The 24,018-nt window shown below is 35.3% G+C and overlaps 4 protein-coding genes and 1 long non-coding RNA gene across 7 annotated transcripts; 2 read left to right on the forward strand and 3 right to left on the reverse strand.

Annotated features, from left to right (window-relative positions):
- LOC113764010 lies at window positions 1-659 on the reverse strand. The gene is made up of 2 exons (XR_003467438.1): window positions 389-659; window positions 1-272 (listed from the first exon to the last, which is right to left on the reverse strand). It is a non-coding gene; the product is annotated as an uncharacterized LOC113764010 (long non-coding RNA).
- Window positions 660-2,753: 2,094 nt separating this feature from the next.
- Window positions 2,754-6,457, reverse strand: LOC113761826. Its single transcript, XM_027304977.1, has 4 exons — window positions 5,860-6,457; window positions 4,543-5,101; window positions 3,737-3,809; window positions 2,754-3,138 (listed from the first exon to the last, which is right to left on the reverse strand). Exons 1-4 carry the CDS (start codon window positions 6,281-6,283, stop codon window positions 3,001-3,003), a joined length of 1,194 nt encoding a protein of 397 aa, XP_027160778.1. The 5' UTR covers window positions 6,284-6,457; the 3' UTR covers window positions 2,754-3,000.
- An 8,258-nt stretch (window positions 6,458-14,715) lies between these two features.
- LOC113763960 (BTB/POZ domain-containing protein At3g56230-like) lies at window positions 14,716-17,051 on the forward strand. Of its 2 annotated transcripts, none has more exons than XM_027307961.1 (3): window positions 14,716-14,950; window positions 16,149-16,325; window positions 16,459-17,051. In XM_027307961.1, exons 1-3 carry the CDS (start codon window positions 14,771-14,773, stop codon window positions 16,915-16,917), a joined length of 816 nt encoding a protein of 271 aa, XP_027163762.1. In that variant the 5' UTR covers window positions 14,716-14,770; the 3' UTR covers window positions 16,918-17,051. The 2 variants fall into 2 exon arrangements, with proteins under 2 accessions (XP_027163762.1, XP_027163763.1); XM_027307962.1 differs by lacking the exon at window positions 14,716-14,950 and adding an exon at window positions 15,328-15,381.
- Window positions 17,052-17,985: 934 nt separating this feature from the next.
- LOC113755202 (BTB/POZ domain-containing protein At3g56230-like) lies at window positions 17,986-19,013 on the forward strand. Its single transcript, XM_027299257.1, has 3 exons — window positions 17,986-18,198; window positions 18,258-18,434; window positions 18,555-19,013. Exons 1-3 carry the CDS (start codon window positions 17,986-17,988, stop codon window positions 19,011-19,013), a joined length of 849 nt encoding a protein of 282 aa, XP_027155058.1.
- A 1,996-nt stretch (window positions 19,014-21,009) lies between these two features.
- On the reverse strand, window positions 21,010-23,013 carry LOC113761128 (transcription factor SCREAM2-like). Of its 2 annotated transcripts, none has more exons than XM_027303983.1 (4): window positions 22,868-23,013; window positions 22,159-22,284; window positions 21,810-21,983; window positions 21,010-21,643 (listed from the first exon to the last, which is right to left on the reverse strand). In XM_027303983.1, exons 2-4 carry the CDS (start codon window positions 22,282-22,284, stop codon window positions 21,545-21,547), a joined length of 399 nt encoding a protein of 132 aa, XP_027159784.1. In that variant the 5' UTR covers window positions 22,868-23,013; the 3' UTR covers window positions 21,010-21,544. The 2 variants fall into 2 exon arrangements, with proteins under 2 accessions (XP_027159784.1, XP_027159783.1); XM_027303982.1 differs by having other exon boundaries at window positions 22,784-23,012.
- Window positions 23,014-24,018: the final 1,005 nt, after the last annotated feature.

Consider the following 24,018-nt stretch of genomic DNA (forward strand, 5'->3'; position numbering starts at 1 on the left):
TTGAATTCTAATTCTATGAGAGAATCAAACAAGAGGAATCAACTTAAACTAGCAAAATTCACAAGCGATCGGTGACAATTTTTACCGAATATGGAATACCACATGTTTGTTTATGGAAAGAAAAAACAAACATGGTTGGTCGATTGTAACCGATCATTGCAGCGCAAATTTGACAAAAGATTCTAGATACGTTAAGCATCTGTCATGAATCAACTTATCAAGATATTCACCATCTCTGGATCCAACAAAGAAACCGAATGCTGCTGTCCAATCTGAAAGGAACTAACAATTTCAGTCATATGCATTGCAAAGAAAATGGGACACTCAGGAGCAAAAGAACAACTTTTGATTCTGTCAAGCGTGGGTGGATGAATAGCTGGATGCGCACCTTGAGATATTTGCTGCCGGTGAGAGAAAAACGGAGAGATTCTTTAAGATAGGAGGGTCACTGGAAACAGTGGCAGGGGTTTCTCTATGAGAGAAGACCGGTAACTTTTCTTCGTCCTCCTCCTCCGGGCAATTGATAGGCACAGGAATTGTCTATTTGTCTTTCCCTTATCCCTTGTCTCCTCAACATTGGATGATCTAAAAGGTGCATGCATTTCCTTCCCTTATCCATATTCCAGGTGTAGTGGAATAGAAAAGGCTCAGCAATTGCCTTCCTTGTACCATGTTATCTGCAAGTTTCATGGAGGTCATTCAACAACTACCAGATATGTCTAGTAGATAGACTAACTAGTCATACCTAACCAGCTACATGATCAAATTCATTTGTTAAAGTTGATGTAAACTCCGCCACTAACATTTGTTAGTTTTTTTTTTCTTTTTTGGAATAAACGAGAGATTTTGAATCCGAAATCTACTATCATATATAATCCTTTCCACTTTAACACCTAATCCGGACCTTCCCCTGCTAACATTTGTTAGTTAGCGAACAGACATTTATTAAGCCTAATTTTTTTAATAAAAAATTTTTTTTTTTCACAAAATTTTCTTTCGTTATCCACCCCTTTAAACTTCCATTATATTCCAAAACCTCCATATATGATTCTTCATCAATTCAAGATTCCAAAAATTATCCCCATAAATGATTCTTCCTCAGTTCAACAATACTCTCCAACGAGAACAAATATACCAATTAATATTTACATTTTTTTTAACTTACAGCTTTCTTATTATCGTGCACATCTAATGGTGTGCATCACGTTCTCCATAAGCAGCATAGGAGTCGACCTAATACAGAATCACCATCCCTCTAGTCTCAAACAAGATAGGCAAAAAAAAAAAAAAAAAATCAAAACAAACGCAGAACAAGAAATAATCTCTTTCTTTTACTGGGTTTCTTTTTCCATGACTTTCTATACCCCTTAGACAACCCCTCAATTGCAGTTTGGAACAAAGTTGTTAGAATATTTTTGGTAATGAAAATTTGAAGAAAAAGAAAAAGAAAATTGAGGCAAGTTCCAGAAAGAAAACGGGTGGAGAGAGAAAGTTCCAGACAAGGGATTCTGTAGCGGAAGAAAAGAACATGGAGATTCGCTTGACTGATGTTTTTGTCTGTAAGTTAACGGGAAGATGCATCTTACGTGGAATCAATAGGCCTAAAATATTATTTGGAGTTTTATTTTCTATGTATGAAGCATGAGACTTGTGTTAAAATTTTTTGTCATCATTTATTATTTCAATTTTACTCTCAAATAAGTAAGAATTTATTCTATTCAGTTTCAACATCTTCTCGTAACTCCTTTCATTTTAACTTCCAATAACCTCCTTCTAAAAAAAACTTTCAATAACTTTTTTTTTTTTTTTCAAATCAAACTTCTAATAACTTCTACCTTTGTCATAAAAAAAAAAAAACCTCGTCACCGAGAAAAACTTTTTCTGATTTGCACTCTCACAAGGTGTGCCTTTCCCACTAGTTGGTTGTCGAGCAAAAAGGTGCCATAATTACTTAATGACAGGCAAAGTGGAACTAATCAGTAACTCCGGTTCCCTAATTCTTCGTTACACCATCTCACACCTACCAATTATTAGATTTCTGTCGTCGTCATGTTCAGAAAAATTGGATGGTGCTTGTTTGTCAGGAAAAGTGAAGGAAATTAATTAGATAGTGCTTGTTTGTCAATCCCAGTCCCAGGCCTACACCAACAGAGGTCCTTTTTTCGGGGTAGCTTAAAACGAAAAGGGCACAAGAAGCTCATAGTATCAGTTTAGCTGTTAACCTGCCATGATTATAAAAAGATCAAGCAGGGAAATTAAGAAAGAGAGCGATCAAGCGAGTCAACTTATAAGAGAAAAAGAAACAATTTTTGTCACTATCTGGGCCGTGAGGCCTGCCGGTCTGGGACCAGGGGCCCTTAAAACGCCAAGTTTGAGTTGTCACGCCAGTCTCACTCTCTTTCTCTTTCTCTGTTGGGCCGCTCCAGTGCCCGCTTACAAATGCAGAATAAATAAAAAGTGGTCCATTTCTACTTTAGTACGAGTTGCCAGCTCTGGAATTTAAACGTAAACCGGCTCAGCAACACACCGTGCTTGTCTAGTGACATTCGCCTTCTTAAAAAAAAAAATGCTCAGCCAACTCGTTACGCCTTCTGAGGCAGTGCGTGGGTGCCTCTGAATGAATGCAATGGGCAGGGGAGGGTCTCTGACTCTCAAAAGAACCTTCTACTCAGCAGTGCGCGGGTGTTTGTGGCGTAGAGGGTGCCTGTTAACGGCGTGCCAAGTATAAAAACATGCCAGTAAAATAGTTTACTGCAGAATCTAGCTGACTCGTTGATTGAAACATTCATTATACAGCGGGAGCATCTCTTTTGAGTTTTCTACTATTATGACACCGATATACACCCAAGGTTAAGAAAAATCACCTGAGACTAATGTAATTCGCATGCAACTGGCCAAAGTTTCAAGAGCGTGTGCGATTCTATGTAAGTGTGACTATACAAACAACATCAGCGGACCAGGGTAGAGCTCTTATGTATCTGCTATCACTTTCCCCCCTCCTCATTCCAGATCATGGTCCGAAACTTCCTCAACTGGCAGTTCAAATGCATCAACCTCTTCAAAGTAAGCCTTCATCTTCTTAACAAATTCTGGTGATAAGGAACCTTCAGAAGCAGATTGCTTTCCTGGGCACTTTCTCTGCATGAACATCATTTTGTAGACAACATTACAGCAAGGCAGACACTTGCAACAAAACTAAAAGTGGCATCAAAGAGTTCTGTATACAAATTTACAAATGACTTCCACTATATTCGACATTTCCCTTTCACCTTCCGTACAAAAGTTTCATCTTAGCATTTCCCAAGGCTGGGAAAGAGGAAGACTAACAGTTCTGTGTCCAAAATAAAAAGCCCCGTCCATTCAGACTAGCTAGAGTATTCTGGAAATAGATTTAGAACTATGAAGTTAAATGGTCTAACGCTTGGCATTTAAAAATGGGCCAATATAATACAGACGGTCAATGCAATTGACATCAGCAAAAATCAATATCACTCTGTCTACAGCAAAATTCCCCCATCCGTATGAAATGGATAAAGATTAGGAGCACCAGTCTGATATGTCAATTAACATCATACAGCATAGCATGAAGAAAATAGAAGAACGGGATAATGACTAAGGTCAAGGTCAGCAAAAATAGAAATTGACAGTTGAATCAGTAGATTAATTTTTTATTTGTAAGCGAGCCAATGAGGCTGGGGGAATTCAATCAAAATGATGATAGAATTGTCTAACAAACCTTTTTGTGCTTTCCTTGAAGACCTGTCCACGACTTTGATAGCATATCATCTCCCGCTTGATTTAATTCATTCCTATTAAGACAACCACCAATATGAGGGGTATCAGCCAAAGTAATAGACGTGGGCAGAGAACTTGAGACTGATCACCAATTCACTCCAGGCTTAAGTGATGGAGTTAACAATATAGGTGCATTGCAAGCTAATGTACAATTGAATTCAATACAGGCATCAGGCAGAAGATGTGGTTGTAATCATTCTCCAGAATCAAACCTGAACTATACATTAGAAAACTTTACGTTTTGTTGCAACTAGAAAAATCAAAGTTGCCAAAAAAAGCCACAAACTGTACTAAGTAATCCACGTGAAGCCTGAATACTGCAAATTACAAGAATTTCAATTTCCAACGCACTAATATCTCCTTACAGTCTTAGAAAGTAAAAATCAAAGCAATAACACAAGCATTAAACCCAAGCTGTGGGTCCTGCATAAGGGATCTTTAGTCAAGCATGAAATGACAAACTTTTCCACTTAAACAGATTGGTTCAAACAACATAAACAATTGTTGCAAAAGTTTGACAAAAGATAAACCACTGGTTTATGGGATTCAATAACAGCAGATATTCCTACCCTTTCTCAATGATCTCAGTCATCTGAAACTCCACAATTCTAAGGTACTTAACACTTTCAACAGCATATTGCACAAGTATTTCTCTAACTAGTAAAAGTAAAAGTCTCTGTTAGGTCAAGTGTGAGTGGATGGACGCATGGATGAGTAATGTGTCAGCGCAAGAGAAGAGAGATATACCCAAATTTGCCAGATTTTAACAAGGGAGGACAACTCTGAACCATAGCATCTGCTAGTCTTTTCTCCCTTTGTTTCGTCAACTGTTCGCTGTTAATAAGCACAGCGGTAGACCTTCTTCTGTCCTCCATTTCTTCAAGAGTGCAATTGACAGGCACAGCAATTGCCTTCCCTTTGTCCCTCATCTTCTCTACAGGAGTGGAATTAGAAGGCACATAAAAATCCTTCCCCTTATCCCTTGTCTTCTCAACATTGGAAGGTCTAAAAGATGCAGATATTCCCTTCTCTTTATCCCTTGAATTCCCAGCAGGAATAGAATCAACGGGCACAGTAACCAATTTCCCTTGATCCTTTGATTTCTCAGCAGCAATGGAATCAAAAGGCATAGCAATTGCCTTCCCTTTATTCTTTGCCTTCTCAGCAGGGGTAGAACTTAAAGGAACAGACGCTGCTTTTTCCTCATTCTTCTTTTTCTCAAAGGGGGTCGAAGTTTTGGGTAATACATCGTGCTTCCTTTCTCCCCGCCTTCGACTATAGATTACAAGTTCACTGCCCTCATCACCTGCGGAAAAGTCAAAACAGTGCTACGCATATCAGGACAGAATATTGGCATAGGACGTTCGTTTTGGTTAAGACATGCCTTGAAACAGAAAACATATTGAGAAATGAACAAGAGGCAAGGTGAAAAGCATCTTAAGCAGTAGCTTGATACCAACTCTGTGACATACAAGAGCTAAGAAGTCAAAAGTAGATATACTAGAGAACAAATACATTAGAAGAGTACCAGTACGTAATATGAATAGTAATGACCAATTATGAGCACCAAAAACCTGGAAGTTAAGATCCACGATTTGATAACTAAAACAATTCTGTTGCTAGAAATTACATAACAGAAGATTGGTAACAAAATTCTGGTTCTGAAAACAAAATCATTCTCATCTTAATTACCTAGATTTTTTTTTTTTTATTTGTTGAAAGCAGAACAATCAAATCAATGCCCATTAAAACTATAAAGAACAACCGAAGCCTAATCAAAAGGCACAAGCACAATTGAATTTTTTTTTAAAAAAAAAAAACCAGTAGAAGGCATTCGAGGGGAAAAAAATGTCAGAAGGAGGATTTATCCATGCACAACCCATGGATTTGAATTGAAAATATGCGCATAATAATGCATTACAACTAGGTAATTACAGGCAGAAATTCAATAACTGATATATAATATCCAGTAACCATATATCAAACCCAGGATATTGGAATTTAATTAAGATTAACCAGAAACGAAAGATACAAGTAAACATCCATAAATGCGCGTTTACATACTAGGATTTGTGGAAGAACGAGGGGGAAGCTGATGACGAACAGGAGTAGGGTTTTGAGGTTTAGTCTTAGGATCATTGCCGAAGTTGGATGAGCCGACGCTGGTTCCAGACCTAGTGTCGGACTTGGGATTGTCGTTGTGTTTGTGGGAACCCGAAATTAGGGGTTTTTGAGAAATAGGGAAAATAGAAGTCTGGGATTTGAGCAAGAGAGAATGGGTTTCGGAATTGGAAACCGAATTAGAAGAAACCAGCTTGCGAAGAGTATCAGTAGGGATGAGATTGAAATTACTAAGGTCCGATAATGGCTTCCTCACAGTAGCATTACTATTGGCGCTGCAACTGATTTCGTTGTTGTTGACGGATTTACTGCTCCTGCTAGCAGCAGCAGAAGGGATTTTGGTTGTGTGGCGTTTAATCCTCTGCATTTCTTCCCATTCCACAATTAGCTACCCAAAATGGTGCGGCTTCACTAAATATACTGCATCTGAGTCGGTTAGTTAGTATGGCAATTGGCGGGAAAAACTGGTAAATTTCAACCTGATTTTAGAAGAAGAAAACGTTCACAAGAAGTTTGTCCAATGCCCACGAGAGAGAAAGCTGTAGCCTGTAGGAGCAGTAGCCCTCGAAGCGTTTTCTTCTGCTTTCTTCGACATTTGGGTTGCAATTTTTCGTAAAAAAAAAAAATTAATGTTTTTCATCAATATATTTTTGAATATTTTTTTATTTTATATGTATCAAATCGTTACAATATATTTTTCAACAAAAATTTCTAAAATACAATTCAGAAAAACCCATCACTATTCCCTTTGTGTTATAGGTTTTTCTTTTCATAAATCTGCAGTAATTGTTAAAAGGACAAAGTTTCCTTAGCTTTTTTAACTAAACTCTACATAATCTATTGGTTTGCAAGAGAGGGACTAGGGAGCACTCACGGCACAGTGCCCACCCTTAATTGTCTTTTTAATTTACAAGGTGCTTTGTTTAAAATTTAACCTATAATCCAGTTTGAAGATGTAAGTTGACTTTTTGGAAAGTTAATTAATTGGTTAAGGAGGTATTGCAGTTTGTTGGGGAACCAAAAAAAATGAAGATACATACGTTTTAAAAAAAACATAATTAGAACTAGATTTTAAAGGACAAGAGTGTAAAAAACCCGTTTGACATATAAAAATTGAACGAGATTTCAAAGAACGGATAATTAATCAGTCAATTATTATTTTGTCCAGTGAAATTCTTACAGAATCCTCACATTTGTAAAGGTTTGATCCTCAATCTCAAAAACCATCATAGGTTTTAGCTAATTAGAACTACTATTAATCTTTGGCAAACCATCATGATCATGCCTCAAGGAATTATATATATATATATATATATTTTTTGGTCAAAGGTCAACTTCAAGGAATTGAATATTTTGATGTTCCAATATTTGTCGTTGGGAACGAGGGTGACACTGGTGTTCCCTTTTTCCTTTTCTGCTGGCCGAAGGGAATCAACTATCCAGTGAACCGGGCCTCATGGTGAAATCGCTATCTTGGATGGAATGGCAATTTAGTAGGCCGCAGCATGCCCAATGGGCTTTTCAAAAACCGCAATCTTGTTCCCTTGCTGTTGCTGGTAGAACTTGAGCAGTGATACAATTGATAAGTACCTAACTATCCAAGACCATGACAAACTCACGTTAATTTGACCTCCTTCATTCTTTTTTTTTTCAACAACGATACATTTATATAATTTACTCTATTCTAATCTAGGAGGAGGGAGAGCCTAACGAGACTGTTTGTAGAGGCTAGTGGGTATACAGACCCAACTAAATCAAGAGAGTGCTATGATACAACCCTTAGATTTTTTTCGCTGCTGGCGAGATTTGAACCCTCACCAACAGTCCAAGGAGGGAGGAAGTCCCTCCCTAGTGGCCACTGAGCCATTGGAAAAAGTGGTTTTAATTTGACCTCCTTCATGCAATTGGAAAAATTGGTCTAAACCCAAGTCAAACTGGCAGCAAATGAGTTAGGTAATTTTGAACTTTCTAATTCTGACTATTAAGCTTTTTCTTTTTGCCTTTTTCTTTCGTGAGATTGGGAGTCTGTCTAGGACCAAAAGAGAGAGAAAATTATTATTCAAGCAAAGGTAAACTTATCGCTGAGCTTATCTAGAAAAAAATAATTTTTATTTTTAATCATGGAAAACATACTAACGTCTGATAAGATGAATGACATGAGCAGAAATGAGGATTATCATTATTGTTTTCTTGTTGGCTACAAAAAAATTTGTGACGGTCTACCACTTAAGTTACTAATTCATTTTGCTTAGGGAAGATTTAGTACTAAATAGACCTACTCAAAGAGCTAAAAGCTTGTTTTGGTAGCTACTTAAAAAAAAAAAAAACTTTATGTGAATATTTTCTTAGAACATTGTTTAATTCTTTTTTTAAAATTTTTAATGGATTTCTATTTTCTGAAGTTTCTATAAAAAATATACTATAACAATTTGATGTATGTAAGGAAAAAATAATTAAAAAATACGCTCACAACAAATGCAAAACTTTTTTTTGGAGGAGAATGACAATAAAAACAAAACCTTACTTCTCTCACGTACATTACATATTATTTCTTTCACTTAATTATGCCTGCGTACCACGCTATGTGATGTTTTTTTTCTTAACAACTCCTAAAAACACTTGAAACTGCAACCAAAATAGAACCTAAATTTTTTCCTTAACTAAAACCAGCGGTTTGCGCACTAATGTCGGCAGGTTTTCATTTGTTAAACGGTTGAACCAGTGTTTTACACGTTAAATTGTCACGTGATCTCGGGGCATGTTTACCGAGTTATGATAAAATATGCGCACTTTTATATTTTCAATAGAGAAAAACTATGAATCCTAACGCAAAATAAACAGTAAAATAATTGTTCGAAAAATTTGGAAGTTGGATAAAGTTAAATAACAAGGTTCAAGCAACACCCCATGTATGCGTTCGGGGTTTTACAGGTTCATCTGGCTTGTTCCTTTTTCTCTGCCAAAAAAAGAATTTGGTTATACTAACTGATGTACCAAATTATCCCGTCATTTAACAGGATTGTAATAATATATATAGAATTGCATATGAATCTAATCGTTTGCAAGCAGCTCAAATCAAGTTCAAACTAATCAAATTAAGTTGGAATTCAAAAATATTCAATTCGTTAACTTGTGAGTCAACTCGATTATATATATATTTATTTATTTATAATAGTGAAATTACATATATATCCATAGTATTTTATTTTTTAAAAGAAAAGTTACTATTTTATTCACTTTTTAATCATTTTTAAAAAATAAAATAATTATTATTTTTTTTAAACTCGAGCTCAAGCTCGACCTTTGTATTGAGAGCTTGCTGAGTTCGAGATTAGTGAAATTTAGTAAGAATTGGATTCTATTAGGTCAAAGTTTGACTCGACTCAGCTCGTTTGTGCGTCTTGAATTTTGATCCAAAAAAGGGGAAAGGAGAAGGAAAACCACCCAAATGTAAAATGTTATACAGTATATTAAAATGCAAAATTGTAAGGAAGTGCAGAAGAAAAGGAGATGAAAAACTTGTCCAAACTTCACCGCAACTAATAGTTTCAAGCAGACAAGTAACCAGACATTCGATGCAAAGCTACAGTTGGGTCATCTGAGAAGTTCCGAAAAAGTCGGTTGGGGGCCGTTGGATGAGATTTAAAAACTGAGGGCTCAAATAGCCAGGGAACAAATTAAATGATTGTACTCCGGAAATAATGACAGAGCATAAAAAACCAGGGCAAGTGTAGCCAGTGGTTTCATCGAACTCCACCGCTAGGCGCTAACAACTCAAGAACATTTGTCCTCGCGGTCCAAGAAAAGAGAGATCAAAACCAAGGGCTGCCCTGACTATCATCACCGGATTCACCACCCCCCCCACCAAACTAAAAGGGCACCTCTCCCAATATCCACCGCCTGTAATACTACTAATTCTGGTCTATAAATATTCAACCCTTTCCATATCTTTTCTTCCATCTATAGAGTAGGTGAACTTGATAGTCTCTCGCTCAGATAGAGCAGGAGGGCACCAGAAACCATTTTATTTTGACAACTACCTAGCAATATGGAGGCTGTCCGATCTTGGGTTGCTGAACACAAACTCACCAGCATTGGTCAGTTTTCTGTATCAAAACTCAACCCCTTTCCGTCGATTGTATTATCCTTAATGGTTCTGAATGGTGATCAAGAAACTGGAAACAAATTAAACCCGCTTCTAAGTTGTGTATTTTCTGCAGGAACGCTGTGGGCATCGGCAATGGGTGCTTCACTGGCTTATTCACGTGCTAGATCGACTCCATTCAAGCCCAGCGTTAGGCTCATTCATGCTAGGTACTAATAATTCTCTTCTTCTTCTTCTAGATAATTTAACTCTTTAATGGCTTATTTGAGCATTACCTCGCCATATGGAGGCTGTCCGATCTTGGGAACTCACCATTATTTGACTGATTGGACTTATTTGCACGATTATTTGATAGGATGCATGCTCAAGCCTTAACCCTGGCAGTGCTGTCGGGTGCAGCGATGTACCATTACTACGAGAAGCAAGCTGAAAATTCATCCGTGCCCAAATAGAAGCAGCTCCCACAAACTATCTGGACCAAAAGCAAGAAAAAAAAAAATGGGGATATATCCATTGGACTAGTTACTCAAATTATTAGGACTCTGCTTTGTAAATATTTGTCTGAGACGTTGTCGACAGGGCTCCTGTTGTTAAAACTAAAGATTTTCAATGTTCTACCATTAAAGATGTTTGCATCTATCAGGTGAATTTTGTCTGCGCATGTGCGATTTGTCTGTTAAAAGATGTTGCCCAGTCCACAAGCTTCTTGTGGGTGGAGTTTTGATTGTTACTGCCAAATATAACAGCGGGGCGTCAGCGGCAACTCACTGGGTGTGGGCTAGTGGGCCTTGTCCCAGCCCATTAAGATAATGTGTCCTCGTTTTCGTAATGGAAGCATGGGTCCGGGACAAAATGTTTTAGCATTGGATTGATGCTCAGGTGCTAGTCCAGTAACCACTCTCGCGCGTATTTAACTACTATGGGCCGAAAAAATTAACACTTGAACTTTGATGCACTGAATTTTTAGCGTGTGCAGTGAAGCTTCAACAATAAAAATCAAGCAAATATTTTTATATGGTTAGAATTCATAATAAAACAAGTGCAGCTTCCACCAAGGGCTCTTTTACTACACTAATATAGTAACTAATTTTACAATTTTTACGTTTCTTCTTCTAATTTTTCTTCCTTCAATTTTACTTTTTGTGGTCTAGGTTCATAACCAAACTTTATTACTTGTTGATTTTTACCGATTATGGGCAACATTTGCCTGTTTTACCATTTGAATTGCAAAGTCATACTTCTTTTGATTACCCTTATTGCATAATGTTAAAAAAATAAAAGCATCATTTTACTGGGGGAAGGTGTTGGGGGGGGGGGAGGTTAATTTATATAACATGAACCAAACCTAAAACTGAATAAGTAGTTGGCAAATATATATATATATATATGATCATCATAAACCTGACCAAAAAAAAAAAGAAAAGAAATTAGTGTACTTGATCCTGCAAAATGAGAAAAGACCTTGGAAAAGGTTTCATGGTATCGTTGTAAAATACGTTTAAAAATTAGGAGTTCGCCTCATAGTTACGCTTATGAATTGGATTGGATAGGAGGTCATTGACATTGAAATATAGCGGACAAAAACAGCATAACATAACTTGAAAAAACTCACTAGGGAAGTTAAGTCATCATTTCATATCGAAAATCTGAAGATAAATCTTTGCAATGAATACCAACCCGGGGATACCAGTGTGATTAAGGTGGCGTTTGGTAAAAGGGTTTCGGAATGGGGAATTGGAATAAACCCCATGATTAATGTTTGGTTCACTACTATCGGAATTGAAATTTTGGAATGATAGCTAAAAATTTAGCATTCCACCATTCCTTAGTAAGGTGGTGGGTTTTGTCCAAAACCCAAGTGTGATTCCAAAATCTTATAATTACATAATATTTAGTATAATTAATATTTATATATATTATATATTTATATACTTATATTTATATTATAATATATACATATATATAATATATTCTAATTATATATTTTATTATAATATTAGTATATTATATAAATATATATTATAATTATTTAGTTAAATATAATTATATATATATTATATATTATAATTTTATTAATATTATATAATAATATATTTATAATATATATATGTATATTTATAAATGTATATTATATAAGTGCATATAATTATAATATATACATGTATATAATATTAATAAATTATATAATTATAATTATATTTATTATATTAAATATAATAATATATAATAATAACTATATTTAATATTAAAATGCATTATATTTATATAAAATATTAGTACAATTAATATTTATATATTATATAATTATATTTATATTTATATTATACCATTTGTATAATTATAATTAATTATATATAATATTTAATTTAATTTGTTACAAACTTATAATAATGATATTATTATATTATATAATTATTTAGTTAAATATAATTATATTTATATAATATATATTATAAATTTATTAATATTATATAATAATATATTTATAATATATATGTATATTTATAAATGTATATTATATGTGCATATAATTATAATATATACATGTATATAATATTAATAAGTTATATAATTAAAATTAAAATTATTATTTTAAATATAATAATAACTATATTTAATATGTAATATATATTATATTTATATAAAATGTCAGTATAATTAATATTTGTATATATTATATAATTATAATTATATATTTTTATTATAACATTTGTATATTTATATTTAATTTTATATATAATATTTAATTTAATTAGTTACAAACTTATAATATTATTATTATTAATTATATGTATTATATAATGTATATTAATTTATGTAATAAAATTGATATTATCAATATCAATTTTACTAATAATTATACATGTTTACTAATAGAAATTATTAATTAGTTATACTAAATTTACTAATACTTTTATACTAATATATTTAATTAGTGAAAATTTCTTATATCCCATTTACAAAGAGCCAATGACTATCATTTACGATGTGGTTTATAATATATTTATTATATTCCATTTCGAAAGAGCCGACGAACCAAACATCAACTATAGTAATGATACACATTCCAGGTAGTTGAACCAAACAGATATATTGGAATAAATGACCTCATTCCAAACCCAGAATATCCAATTCCGAATCCGAATCCGACTCCGATGTGCGAACCAAACGCCACCTAAGACTTTCAGTATATAGTGTATAAGTTAACAGATGGTAGAAAGTGTCCTTTACCGAAATTCCAGGATTGTGGATGAAGTTAAAACATTTGCAGTCAGCAGGCCAGCAATTACTTATCCTACTTGCTAAGTAAAACGACGTTCATATGCTTCAAATTTTAGCCAATAACATTTTTAAAGAAATCGTGCAGGCCACCAATGAAGACTTTTAAGGGATGAGATAAATTAAGACTTGAAAGAAATGAAAGAAAATTTTCCAAGCCCAAAAGCAATCAAGCAATCACAAAAGCATGGTTTCTTTTTTTTTTGTTTTTTTTTTTATAAAAAAATTTAGCAAGGGATGGATGGATTTTAAAAAACGGGAAAGGGATAGAGGGATTAGAACCCAGAATCACTTTTTTCTTAAATCAGAGACAACGAAATAATAGAAACTTCTCCATAATCACTGCCTGTAAGCAATTACGATAAATGTGAATCAACTTTTTTTTTTTTCTCTTTCTCTTTTCCTTATGGGTAAATTAACTAAACTTCTAAACCAAAAAGAATTAGTCACACTAACAAATGTGGAAAATAATAATTATATGAAGGTTTCGGTGTCCTGATCAATGATCACTGCATAAGTGTTCGGACAGGTTGGACAAAAGAAAGACCAATGTCTTCGTGGTTGGTCCCAAGTTCCTAATATTGAATTGAGATAGCCATTGGGTAGTCTCTGATACTGGGAGTTAGGAGTAAGAAGACGTGCATGCCTTACCACATTTTTGCTGTCGTAAGGTTGGAAAGTCCCTTTCCACTTCCTAACTTTATTCGGCCCCTAACGAGTAACGACCCAGTCGTTTAATATTAATACTCAATGATTTTTCTTTTTTATTAAAAGTTATACTGCCACAAACAAATAGAGGCCATCACTTAACAATATTTTGCTTTCTAACCTCGACCTTTTTCACTTACCCTATTGGATTGTTTCCTGCAAATCGAAGGCAATGCATGAATTTGATGATATTGACATGTTACCTGAATACATGGCCAGAGCTACTACTTGTAATAGAGAAAATTCAAATTCAGAAAAAATTTTCACGCTACACGTTTTTATCATGCGACGTGCGTGAGATAAAATGATAATAGAGAAATGCGTTAAAGAGAATTTTCAATTTTTTTTCTAATTAAAGTCCCAATGCCTTTACTCCTTGTGTAATTATTAGAAGAAAAAAAAAATCCTCAACACAAGCTCTTTTGGAGAATATTGTTGTGTACCCTACGCAGAACCAAGTATCCACTCATGTTGTTCCTTATTTCTTACTAAATTAATCATTGATAGTATATTTATTATCAAGACCATCATCAAGTGCCTACAAGGAAAGTAATTAAGGCTGCTTCCGCTCTATATCTCTTTAGCTGGGAGTAAAGTCTAAGAACTTAAATAAACAGGCCACCAAAGTGAAGGTAAAGTTGAGTTGCAAACAAGAAAGGCCCTCCTTTAAATTCTTCATATCTTCCTCTCTGCCTTGGTGGTATACTGGTATCCCATCTATAAATTGTTAGTAATTTGTATGCAACGGCCAAGAGACAGAAGATGGATTGTTCAATCTGCAGCGCGATGCCATTCATTTTAAGGCCTCCAAGAAATACAATATGTGGAGCCTGCTATGAGGGAGCTAAAAGCATAATCACCTTAACCAACAAACTTGATAATGACAAGGGATTATTAGATAAACAACCCAACAACCCTGTTTCTTCGTATAATTCTGCAAAGGTACGTTCTTTAATTCTCAGCCTGTTTATTCTTCTTCTTCTGGAATATGACATGTTTGATCAACCACCTGGTTGAATAAGGGCTCAAGTCAGTTGCAGGATAGAACGGGGCATACGATTGTATACCTTGCAAACGTCATCCATATGAATGAAAAACTACTAGCATAAAGCTTAAGCTCGTTTGTATGTGCCCAGTTGATCATTTTTGTAGTGAAAAGTCCGGGAATGAGGATAACCAATTGTCGGTCCAGCAATAATGTCAAGGAAAGCCAAATTAATGGAGAACTGGGGATGTAGTTCTTGCGAAGAATCAACATTGACATTCATAAAACGTAGTCTACTAGAAGACTCTTCCATGATAATTGATCACTGGGCTCTCGTGATTTATGATCACGCAGGACCTGATGGTCCAATTCTAGCAGACTAGACCAGGTACCCTATATATTTATATAGTTCGTTTTACCTTCTTTTCTTTAGATTGAGGTGTTTTCTTGGCTATTGTTCTTTTCTTCGGGGTGGGCGGCGGATGGAGGGCAAGGCTTAAATTGCTAGTGTGCTAAGTTCGGACCCTACATCAACTATGCCCCTTTGATGGGCCAAAGTTCACGCCAGGGTAGGCGCAAAACTACGGAAAACAGAGTCCTGCTGCAGTGGCTGTGGCATTATTAATGATCCTAAGGAATATTTGTAGGGTGACTAGAAACTAGCTTCCACGATTCGGGCTTTTACTAGAGTACGAAGCAAAGCAGAATGTTCTTCTGAAACAGTTTACTTTCTCCATCCTTCCTTGATGATGAAAAGCAAAAGTATATGTAATAACAATTCGTCAAGTCACAACTCTGTAAATCGTTCCTCTGCATGTGCCAAAATTGTCGTAACGATCGTGCATGTCAAATATGTGCTATAGGGGAAAGAAATTTATGTATCGAAATGACATTTGAGTACTTGTCTCAGGTAGATATAGACAGCCTTTCATCATTCAGAAATTTGAAGAAGTAGAGACTTGGGGGCTCTTAGAGATGGATATTTCGTATTCAATTGGATGAATCAAACAATCTACTTAGTTTTGCAAGCCTAGAACAGTTGATAATTTTCATCGATCTGTTGGTGATTATTCTCATGAGTTCAGAGAATGGTAGGTTTGTCAACAAGAAATTTTGATGTCCAAATGCTCAAAGAGTGTAGTTTTGCCTCTCCAGGGACTCGCAAATGCGTTGAAATGGGTGAAGGAAATGAAGGAGGCCGAAGAGGAACTAAATGAAAAACTAAACTTTCTGAGTGGATTTGTTACTGCATTTAGGCATCAGATGCACCCTGATATTCTCATCAAGCCTGGAAATGATGGACCCTCTTTGCCAGCACATAGAGCTCTTCTGGTGACGCTTTTTTAAAAAAAAAAAAATTTATTTTTTCCTTTCCTTTTACCATTAAAGCAAACTAATCAGAGCATCGTAGCAATAAAGCGTTGTGGTGGCAATTATAACTTCATCTCTTCATCACATTATGCAGGCAGCAAGGTCTGATATATTCAAAAACATGCTAGATTCAGATGGATGCAAAGCTCCTCCAAGCGACACCATAACATTTCCAGAATTGAATCATGAGGAGCTTGAATCGCTATTGGAGTTCCTCTACGGAGGAGACTTGCCTAAAGAAAAGGCGGACAAACATGTTTACTCACTGTCAATGGCTGCAGATAAATATGAGATCCCATTTCTGCAGAAGTTTTGTGAGCATCGAATGCTCGGATCTTTAAGCTCATCAAATGTTCTTGATGTTTTAGAAATAGCTGACACTTGCTCCAATCCTAGTTTGAAGGAGACTGCCCTCAACTTCATTGTAAAGAATATGGAGGATGTAGTCTTTTCAGATAGGTTTGACGCATTTGCACTTAAAAATCCTCATTTAACTGTACAGATAACGAGGGCATCCTTCATGGAGATTAGAAACAGAAGGACTGCAATTTGAAGGAGTAAAAGAATACATGTTTCATGTACAAAGAGCTGGATCTTCCCCGACTGATATATGAATCCTCATTGTCATTTTTGCAGCCAAGATGATCACTCTAGTTTTTGTCGAATGAAAACTCATTCAGAATGGATATATTGTCACAATTGCTTTGTATATCAGTTCAATTACTTTGCATATTAAGAAATTCGTATTTTTCCAATATTCTTTCATTTCTCCATAGTGAACATGTTCTCATGTACTATTCATCAATTTTCTCTATTATTATTCATTTTACTTTTGTAACCAATCTAATTAAATGAATTTCTTTTATCTCTTTCCTATGAAGAAATTAAGATTTTCATAGCAAGACAATGCTCCATTTTGTCTAATATCGACAACTATAGTCTTATAACATGGAACCTCATTTCTAACAAACAAAAAATTTTAGAAAAACACTTAAAGGTCGTACATTTGTTTGGAAAAAGGTTGACGGTTGTATATTCATTTACATTTGTTTGGAAAAAAGGTATTATTCATTTACACTTAAAGGTCTATAAAGTTTTGGAAAAGATAAATTTGGATCCTCAATATTTGACGGTTGTATTATTTTAATTCCTAGAGTTTCGAAAAAAACAAATTTGATCCTCAATATGTCTTATTTGAAGCAAAACGGAATCCAGTCACGTTAAGTCACACGTTAGATCACACCATCGCAAACTTCAGTCCTGATGCTGCAATGTCTTTGCTTGTGTTGTAAGTGCATCTTTAGATACGAGGAAGACATGGTTATCCTTGAGTTTCTCGCCGATGACTTCGATGAAACAACATAGCTCCGCGTGGATGATCTGTCCTGGCAAAATATTTTCTGCTTACTTGGCTCCCTAATTTCCTCCAAATTCAACACATGGAGATAGCTTCATCCACATTTCTGAAATTTCAGCGACGACATTTCTACCGGGATGGAGCATTAATTATGTGATTCTAGCTATACAGGTCACAGTGTAACCAAGAAGCAAACTTCATCTACTTCGTCTTCATTCCTTGAGTCAAGAAATTGTTTCTGTATTTAAAATCTGAGATCAGAACATGGATTGCCCTGTCTGTAACTTCATGTCGAGTCCGATTCTCGTAAGACCTCTCAAGTACACAATATGTGGATCTTGCTTTGAAGGAGCCAGAAGCGTAATGGCCTTGATGAACAAGCTGGACCACAATGCGGGCGTCAATAAGTCAGCTGCCAACAAAGTCCCTCTCCCAAATCCATCGAAGGCAAGCTCTTATCGTATTCAGCAAATTCAAGTAATATCCGTAACAGACAATATACTCATGTTCGCTTTTCTGTTGGCTTCTTTCACCAGGGATTTGCAAATGCTCTGAGATGGGTGAAGGAAATGAAGGAAACAGAAGATGAATTGAGAGATAGACTATCCTATCTTGCTGGATTTGTTTCTGCCTTTAAAGACCAAATTCACACTGATATTCAGGTTAAGCCTGGCGGTGGTGGTCCTTGTATACCAGCACACAGAGCATTACTGGTGATTCTCAATCTCTTTCATTTCCTTTAAGAATATTTTACTGATCAAAGAAGCAGAGAGTGTAGTTTCTACAATCTGGCAATGAGATATTTGATCAACTATGCTGTTTGCGTGGGGCAGGCTACAAGATCAACAATCTTCAGAAACATGCTGGATTTTGATGGATGCATGGCTCCGTCGCAGGACATTGTGAAACTCCCCGAATTGAACTATGAGGAGCTAGAGGCATTTCTGGAGTTTCTGTACAGCGGAAACTTGCCAAGAGAAAAGATAGAACAGCATGTCTACTCGCTGTCAGTGGCTGCAGACAAGTATGAAGTTCCATTCTTGCAGAAGTTTTGCGAACAACATATGCTTAGAACTCTGAACTCGTCCAATGCACTCGATGTGCTAGAGATCTCGGACACTTGCTCTAGTCAGAGTTTGAAGGAGGCTACCTTGAGATTCATCGTTCAAAGCATGGAGGACATAGTTTTCTCATCTAAATTTGATGCTTTTGCTCTCAAGAACCCACATTTAAGTGTACAGATCACAAGGACATCATGTATAGATTCCAAAACTAGAAGAAACGGGATCTGAGTGAGAAGGAAACAGGAATGATTGAGTCTTGTGCATGGCCCTTTTTTTATTAAAAAAAAAAAAATTTCGCATCCATCTGGTGTTTTTAATTTTCAGAAGTCATCAGGAATGGTTTATAGATATACATACCAACAGAGCGACTGGATAATTAAAATAAAAATGTGCAAATACTCATCTATAAATTAAGAAGGTTCCACTCCGAATCGTTTTAATCTTCAGGTCATGACTTTTGAATTGATAGATGAATTTTCCCAAACTGAAAGATAAGTTGGCATAAGAAAATGACAAAAAGTTTCATAAGAAATGAGAAATAAACAGTTCTTGTACCCCTATACTGATCTAAAAAAGCCCTTTTGTTATTTTTGTTTTCTTTTTGGCTATATACTATCCTTTTTTTGGGTGAAGAGCTATATAGTATTTAGGACCTCGTTTAATTTCAGTTTTCATTATCATAACCACAATTCAAGCATACAAGAGGTGCAATATCTATACATTCATATATATGAATGGAGAGGGGAGGGGTCGAGGGGTTTGGCAAGTCTGTTTGGATTGTAAGTTATTTGGGATTATTTGGGATATTTTTACTGTAGCACTTTTTGTGATGTGATGTATGTGAGATAAAAAGATATTGGGAAGATAAAAAGGTGTATTGGAAATTGTAAAGATGATGTAAGCAAATAAAATTGGGGAAATATGAAGCAATCCAAACAAGTCACTTTATGAATTTTCATTTGTTTCTTTTATAGGAAAACATGTTTTGCTTTAATTATTTACTTTTCAACATAACTAGTTCTGAACATTATAATTACCAATTTAACAATTATTATGTTAAAAAAAACTGAAACAGATCAAAGTTTATTAGCAATAAAAAATTCATATAAAATACCATAAATATTTATATTTATATTTTTTTTTATTACACACACATCAAGTGTGCAAAAAGCACAGTTGTATGTAAATTTTCAAGGTCAGTTTGTACTCTTTAGATAAAGTAGCGTTAAGTTCGGCTTTTAAATCCAAACCGAACTAGGCCCATTTTTGCAGGCATCCAACTGGGACGTCTTGTCATCATTATCTGATGATGATGATGATAAGTCAATACTAGAGCTAGCCTATTTGGATATGAATTTTTTATCAAAATATTTATACACACATCCTTCGAAGAATTACTTATATTTTTAAACGCTATTTCATCTCACATGTATCATATTAAAAAAAAAAACGTATTATAGTAGTGTTATTCTAAATAATTTCATAGCCAAATGCACCGGGTCTTATTTCCTGAAAAGTACTACTATCATGTCTTACAATGCATCATTGATTGAAAACATTTTCTAGACAATTCTTATCATGGCTTAGTGAATGAAGCTTTGTTCATCCAAAATTATAAATAAAAAAAGCCCTAAAACGTTACTTTTTTTTTTTTTTTGGCTTTTTCCAATGATTGTGAATTCTTTCAAAGAAGATGCAAAATTTTCTTAAACAGTTCAAGATTAACGTTACGTTGTTTATATCCATGTTAGTATATTATTTATTCATAAATTCTCACTTTTAGTTCCACTCCCAACACTGCATCGCTTGTCACCTTGAATATTTTGTCATTATGCTTAGCCAATTCAGCTGATTTAATACCTATACCCTAAGTAGCTATCGTTTGGATTGCAATTTTCTAGAGTTTTTATAGAAAAATATACAGTAACAATTAGACGTATATGAGCTACAAAAATAATTAAGAGATGTGATCAGAGAGAACGCAATTTTTTTTTAAAGAAAATTGCAAAACAAGACCTTAATTATCATCGGGTTGTGATAACTATGCATTAACAAAATTTTATGTCGTGCCATACAATGTCGCCCACTGCATCAAAAATACTTGTATATATATATATTGTTGTCAGTAATAAAAACGTACAGAAGATAGAGTTTGGGAAAATATAACTTATGGTCCAAACATCAAAAAAAAAATTTGGAAAAAGCCTTTTATATATAGTATATGTCACCAAAAAACAGATAAGGTTCAGCATAGAACATCTTATATCCAATCAAACCTAAAACAAAGCCAAGAAAGGCTGCTGTTGGCAGAAAAGTTATCGAGGTTCATGACATTTTTTATTGTGGCTTCATTCGGGATAGTGCTAATAATACTCTAGTTAAAGTAATTGGAAAGCACGGATTGAATTTCCAGATTCCTGCAGGGCACAACCTATCTTATATCCAATCAAACCTAAAACAAAGCCAGGAAGGCAGCTGTTGGCAGAAGTGCTAATAATACTCTAGTTAAAGTAGTTGGAAAGCACGGATTGAATTTCCAGATTCCTGCAGGGCACAACCTTCTTTGTGTCCTGCAACTCGATCAAAATTAGTGATCTTCGATCATCATCTATAACTCCGTTGTAAGGGAATACCTGATTCTTCCGCTAACAGTACCATCTAAATATATCACTATCAGGAAGATCTACAGAACCGAATATGGAACATGAGAGAACACGTCACATTTATTTTCTTGAACTTCATTCTCTTCATCATATTTCTCATTGCTCGTTAGTGTCACTTTCTTCCCAGTTTCTGATAGCATCTGCAACTGCTCTTTTCACCACCTGAGCATCGATAATTTCCTCGTTGTCTTCATTCTGAGAGAGAACATCATCAGTACCATATTAATTTGAGGAAACCCTACACGTTGAACACTTTTTTACTGTGTACCAGCACTTTTCCAAGAGTCGTTAGAGAATGCAGATTAATTTAGTGAAAAGGGGCATGATGAATGCAAGAAAATTTTCAACAGAAATTTCTTACCTCTCCTCCAACTGCTTGTAAGTGAAAGCTGTCGGCACAAGAAACCCTAGCTTCAAGCACGTTAAGGCCCAGATTTTCAAAAGCTTCCAATATGGAGACGAGCAGGCCAGGGCAACTTTTTCCTGAATACACATTTACCAAGATACCTTTTTCTAGGGTTTTTACCGAGACTTTCTGCACAACATAGAAAGGGAAGAAAAATTATCATCGTCCATAATCACTTTGATGGAGTACTAGCTAGCTACCCTCCGACCAAAAAACACGTGTAACCGGGGAAGTCCAGGGAACAACAAAACATATCAAACAAGGAGGAGAAATTAATAAGCTACAGTATATATGTAAATAGTACAGGCCATGAAGATGACTCGTCGCTTGAGCTTCGTGGGCTTGAAATGTCTTCCTTTAACCTTTCTACCTTCTGTTTTAGCTCTTCGATATAATTGGAAGCATCCACTACTATCGAGGTTTTATTCATCTGCCAATCATCAGCATGGTATTAAGATCATCCACAACCACAAACCATATGATGTTCAAGTTTCACGGTGAACTTTGATACTTATTGCAAATTCTCTTTAGGAACAAACAGTTTGAATTGATTAAATATTTACAATCTGAATTCAACTTATTTGTGTCACCTTGGTCAGTACATATGTGTGTGTAACCATACAAAGAGCATAAAAAAAAGGCGATTGGAATTTGCGAGTTATTCCCGCCGGTCTATCCTAGATATATAGGCTTATAGCGATAGTGCTATTTCGAGGTCAACTACTAATAGAATTGTGAGATTGCCGTCGCTTCACAGAGAGTGAAACAAGTGAACAGAAGGATTAGATAGAGCAACTGGAGACATATGAGATGAGTAATTCAACAAAAAGGAATAGAAGGATTATAATATATACGCTCGAAGCGTGGAAATTAAAAAAAATCATACCAAAAAAGAAAAAGGGAAAGGAGGAGATATGAAGGGAAATTACTGCATGAGAATTGGTGAGAGAACGAAGAAGTTGCAGCTTCTCATGCAGATTGGCTCTCTTGTGCCCTCTAGGAACCATTCTCACCTTAATTTCTACCTTACAGCTGATTTCTCCCCTTCTATCCTTCTCTGGCTGTTTGGTTCTTCTTCTACGCTACCATAAGTCCTCCAGTTCTGAAGATGACTCTTTAAAAAGACAACGCGTTCTCGAATATCAATAACATCTCTTGTTTTCTTCCCACATGACATGACTGCCACAGTTTGGCTGCCTAAAATATCAAGCGGAAAAAAAAAATAAATTATGCAACAGCGTACCAGAAGTACTAATTGGTACTATTTGTTCAACATAAAAGTACAATTTTGCCCCTGGCCAACAAGGAAATTGACAAATTATTAGCAGTCCTGAGCATATGGCACGAATCTTTATTGCTTGCACTAGCCAGAAATTGACAAACAATTGATACGCATATGCACGCCTTAGTAATATGAGAAGGTTTCTTTCTAGCCCACAAATTAAAGCAATGGTTTTCAGAAAACTTGAATCTCCATTTAAGGATGTCTGGCCAAAGAGGTGTGGATCATCTACAAGTGCTACAATTCCACATTCCCTCTAGCTAGCCTAATTGCTTTAACCACTTCTTCATTTACGTAGGATGAAAAATTCCTGAGGGCGAAACGATGATGATTCAGAAAAGCTAGCATATGCTGTGATGGGTACATTAGTAAATTCATCTTGAAGAACGTAAGCTGATGGATTGCGAACACAATAAATAATGGATACTGGTATAATTAATTTAGAACAATTATATAATGTAATAATGAGATGAAGTGAATATATATATACATATATATATATATATATGGCAGGCACTGTTTGTGTGGGTGATGTGCAGGTGGGTGACGGATCAAATGAACGTATGTACGTTATCGAAAGCTGTGAAGGGGAAGCGTCAATATTGGATGGTTTTATTCGTGATTTTTGGATGCCTCCAAACACTCCTCACGGGAAATTTGGAGCTCCTCTTTCTCTCTATCTCAAAACAGCCGTCACCTTTGTCCTCTCCCCTTCTCTCTCTCACTCTCTCTTTCCACACGTGTTATTCCACCCTCATCCTCAATCATATGTTCTAATGCTCTCATTAATTTCCACAATTTTGAAAATTCCGCCTCCTAAATTTATCTGTGCACAGGAAAAAGGGTTAGGATGACTTGCAATGGCAATCCTTTTAGAAGACA

Source organism: Coffea eugenioides, chromosome 2 (assembly GCF_003713205.1).
Source record: "Coffea eugenioides isolate CCC68of chromosome 2, Ceug_1.0, whole genome shotgun sequence".
In the NCBI taxonomy this organism is placed as follows: domain Eukaryota; kingdom Viridiplantae; phylum Streptophyta; class Magnoliopsida; order Gentianales; family Rubiaceae; genus Coffea; species Coffea eugenioides.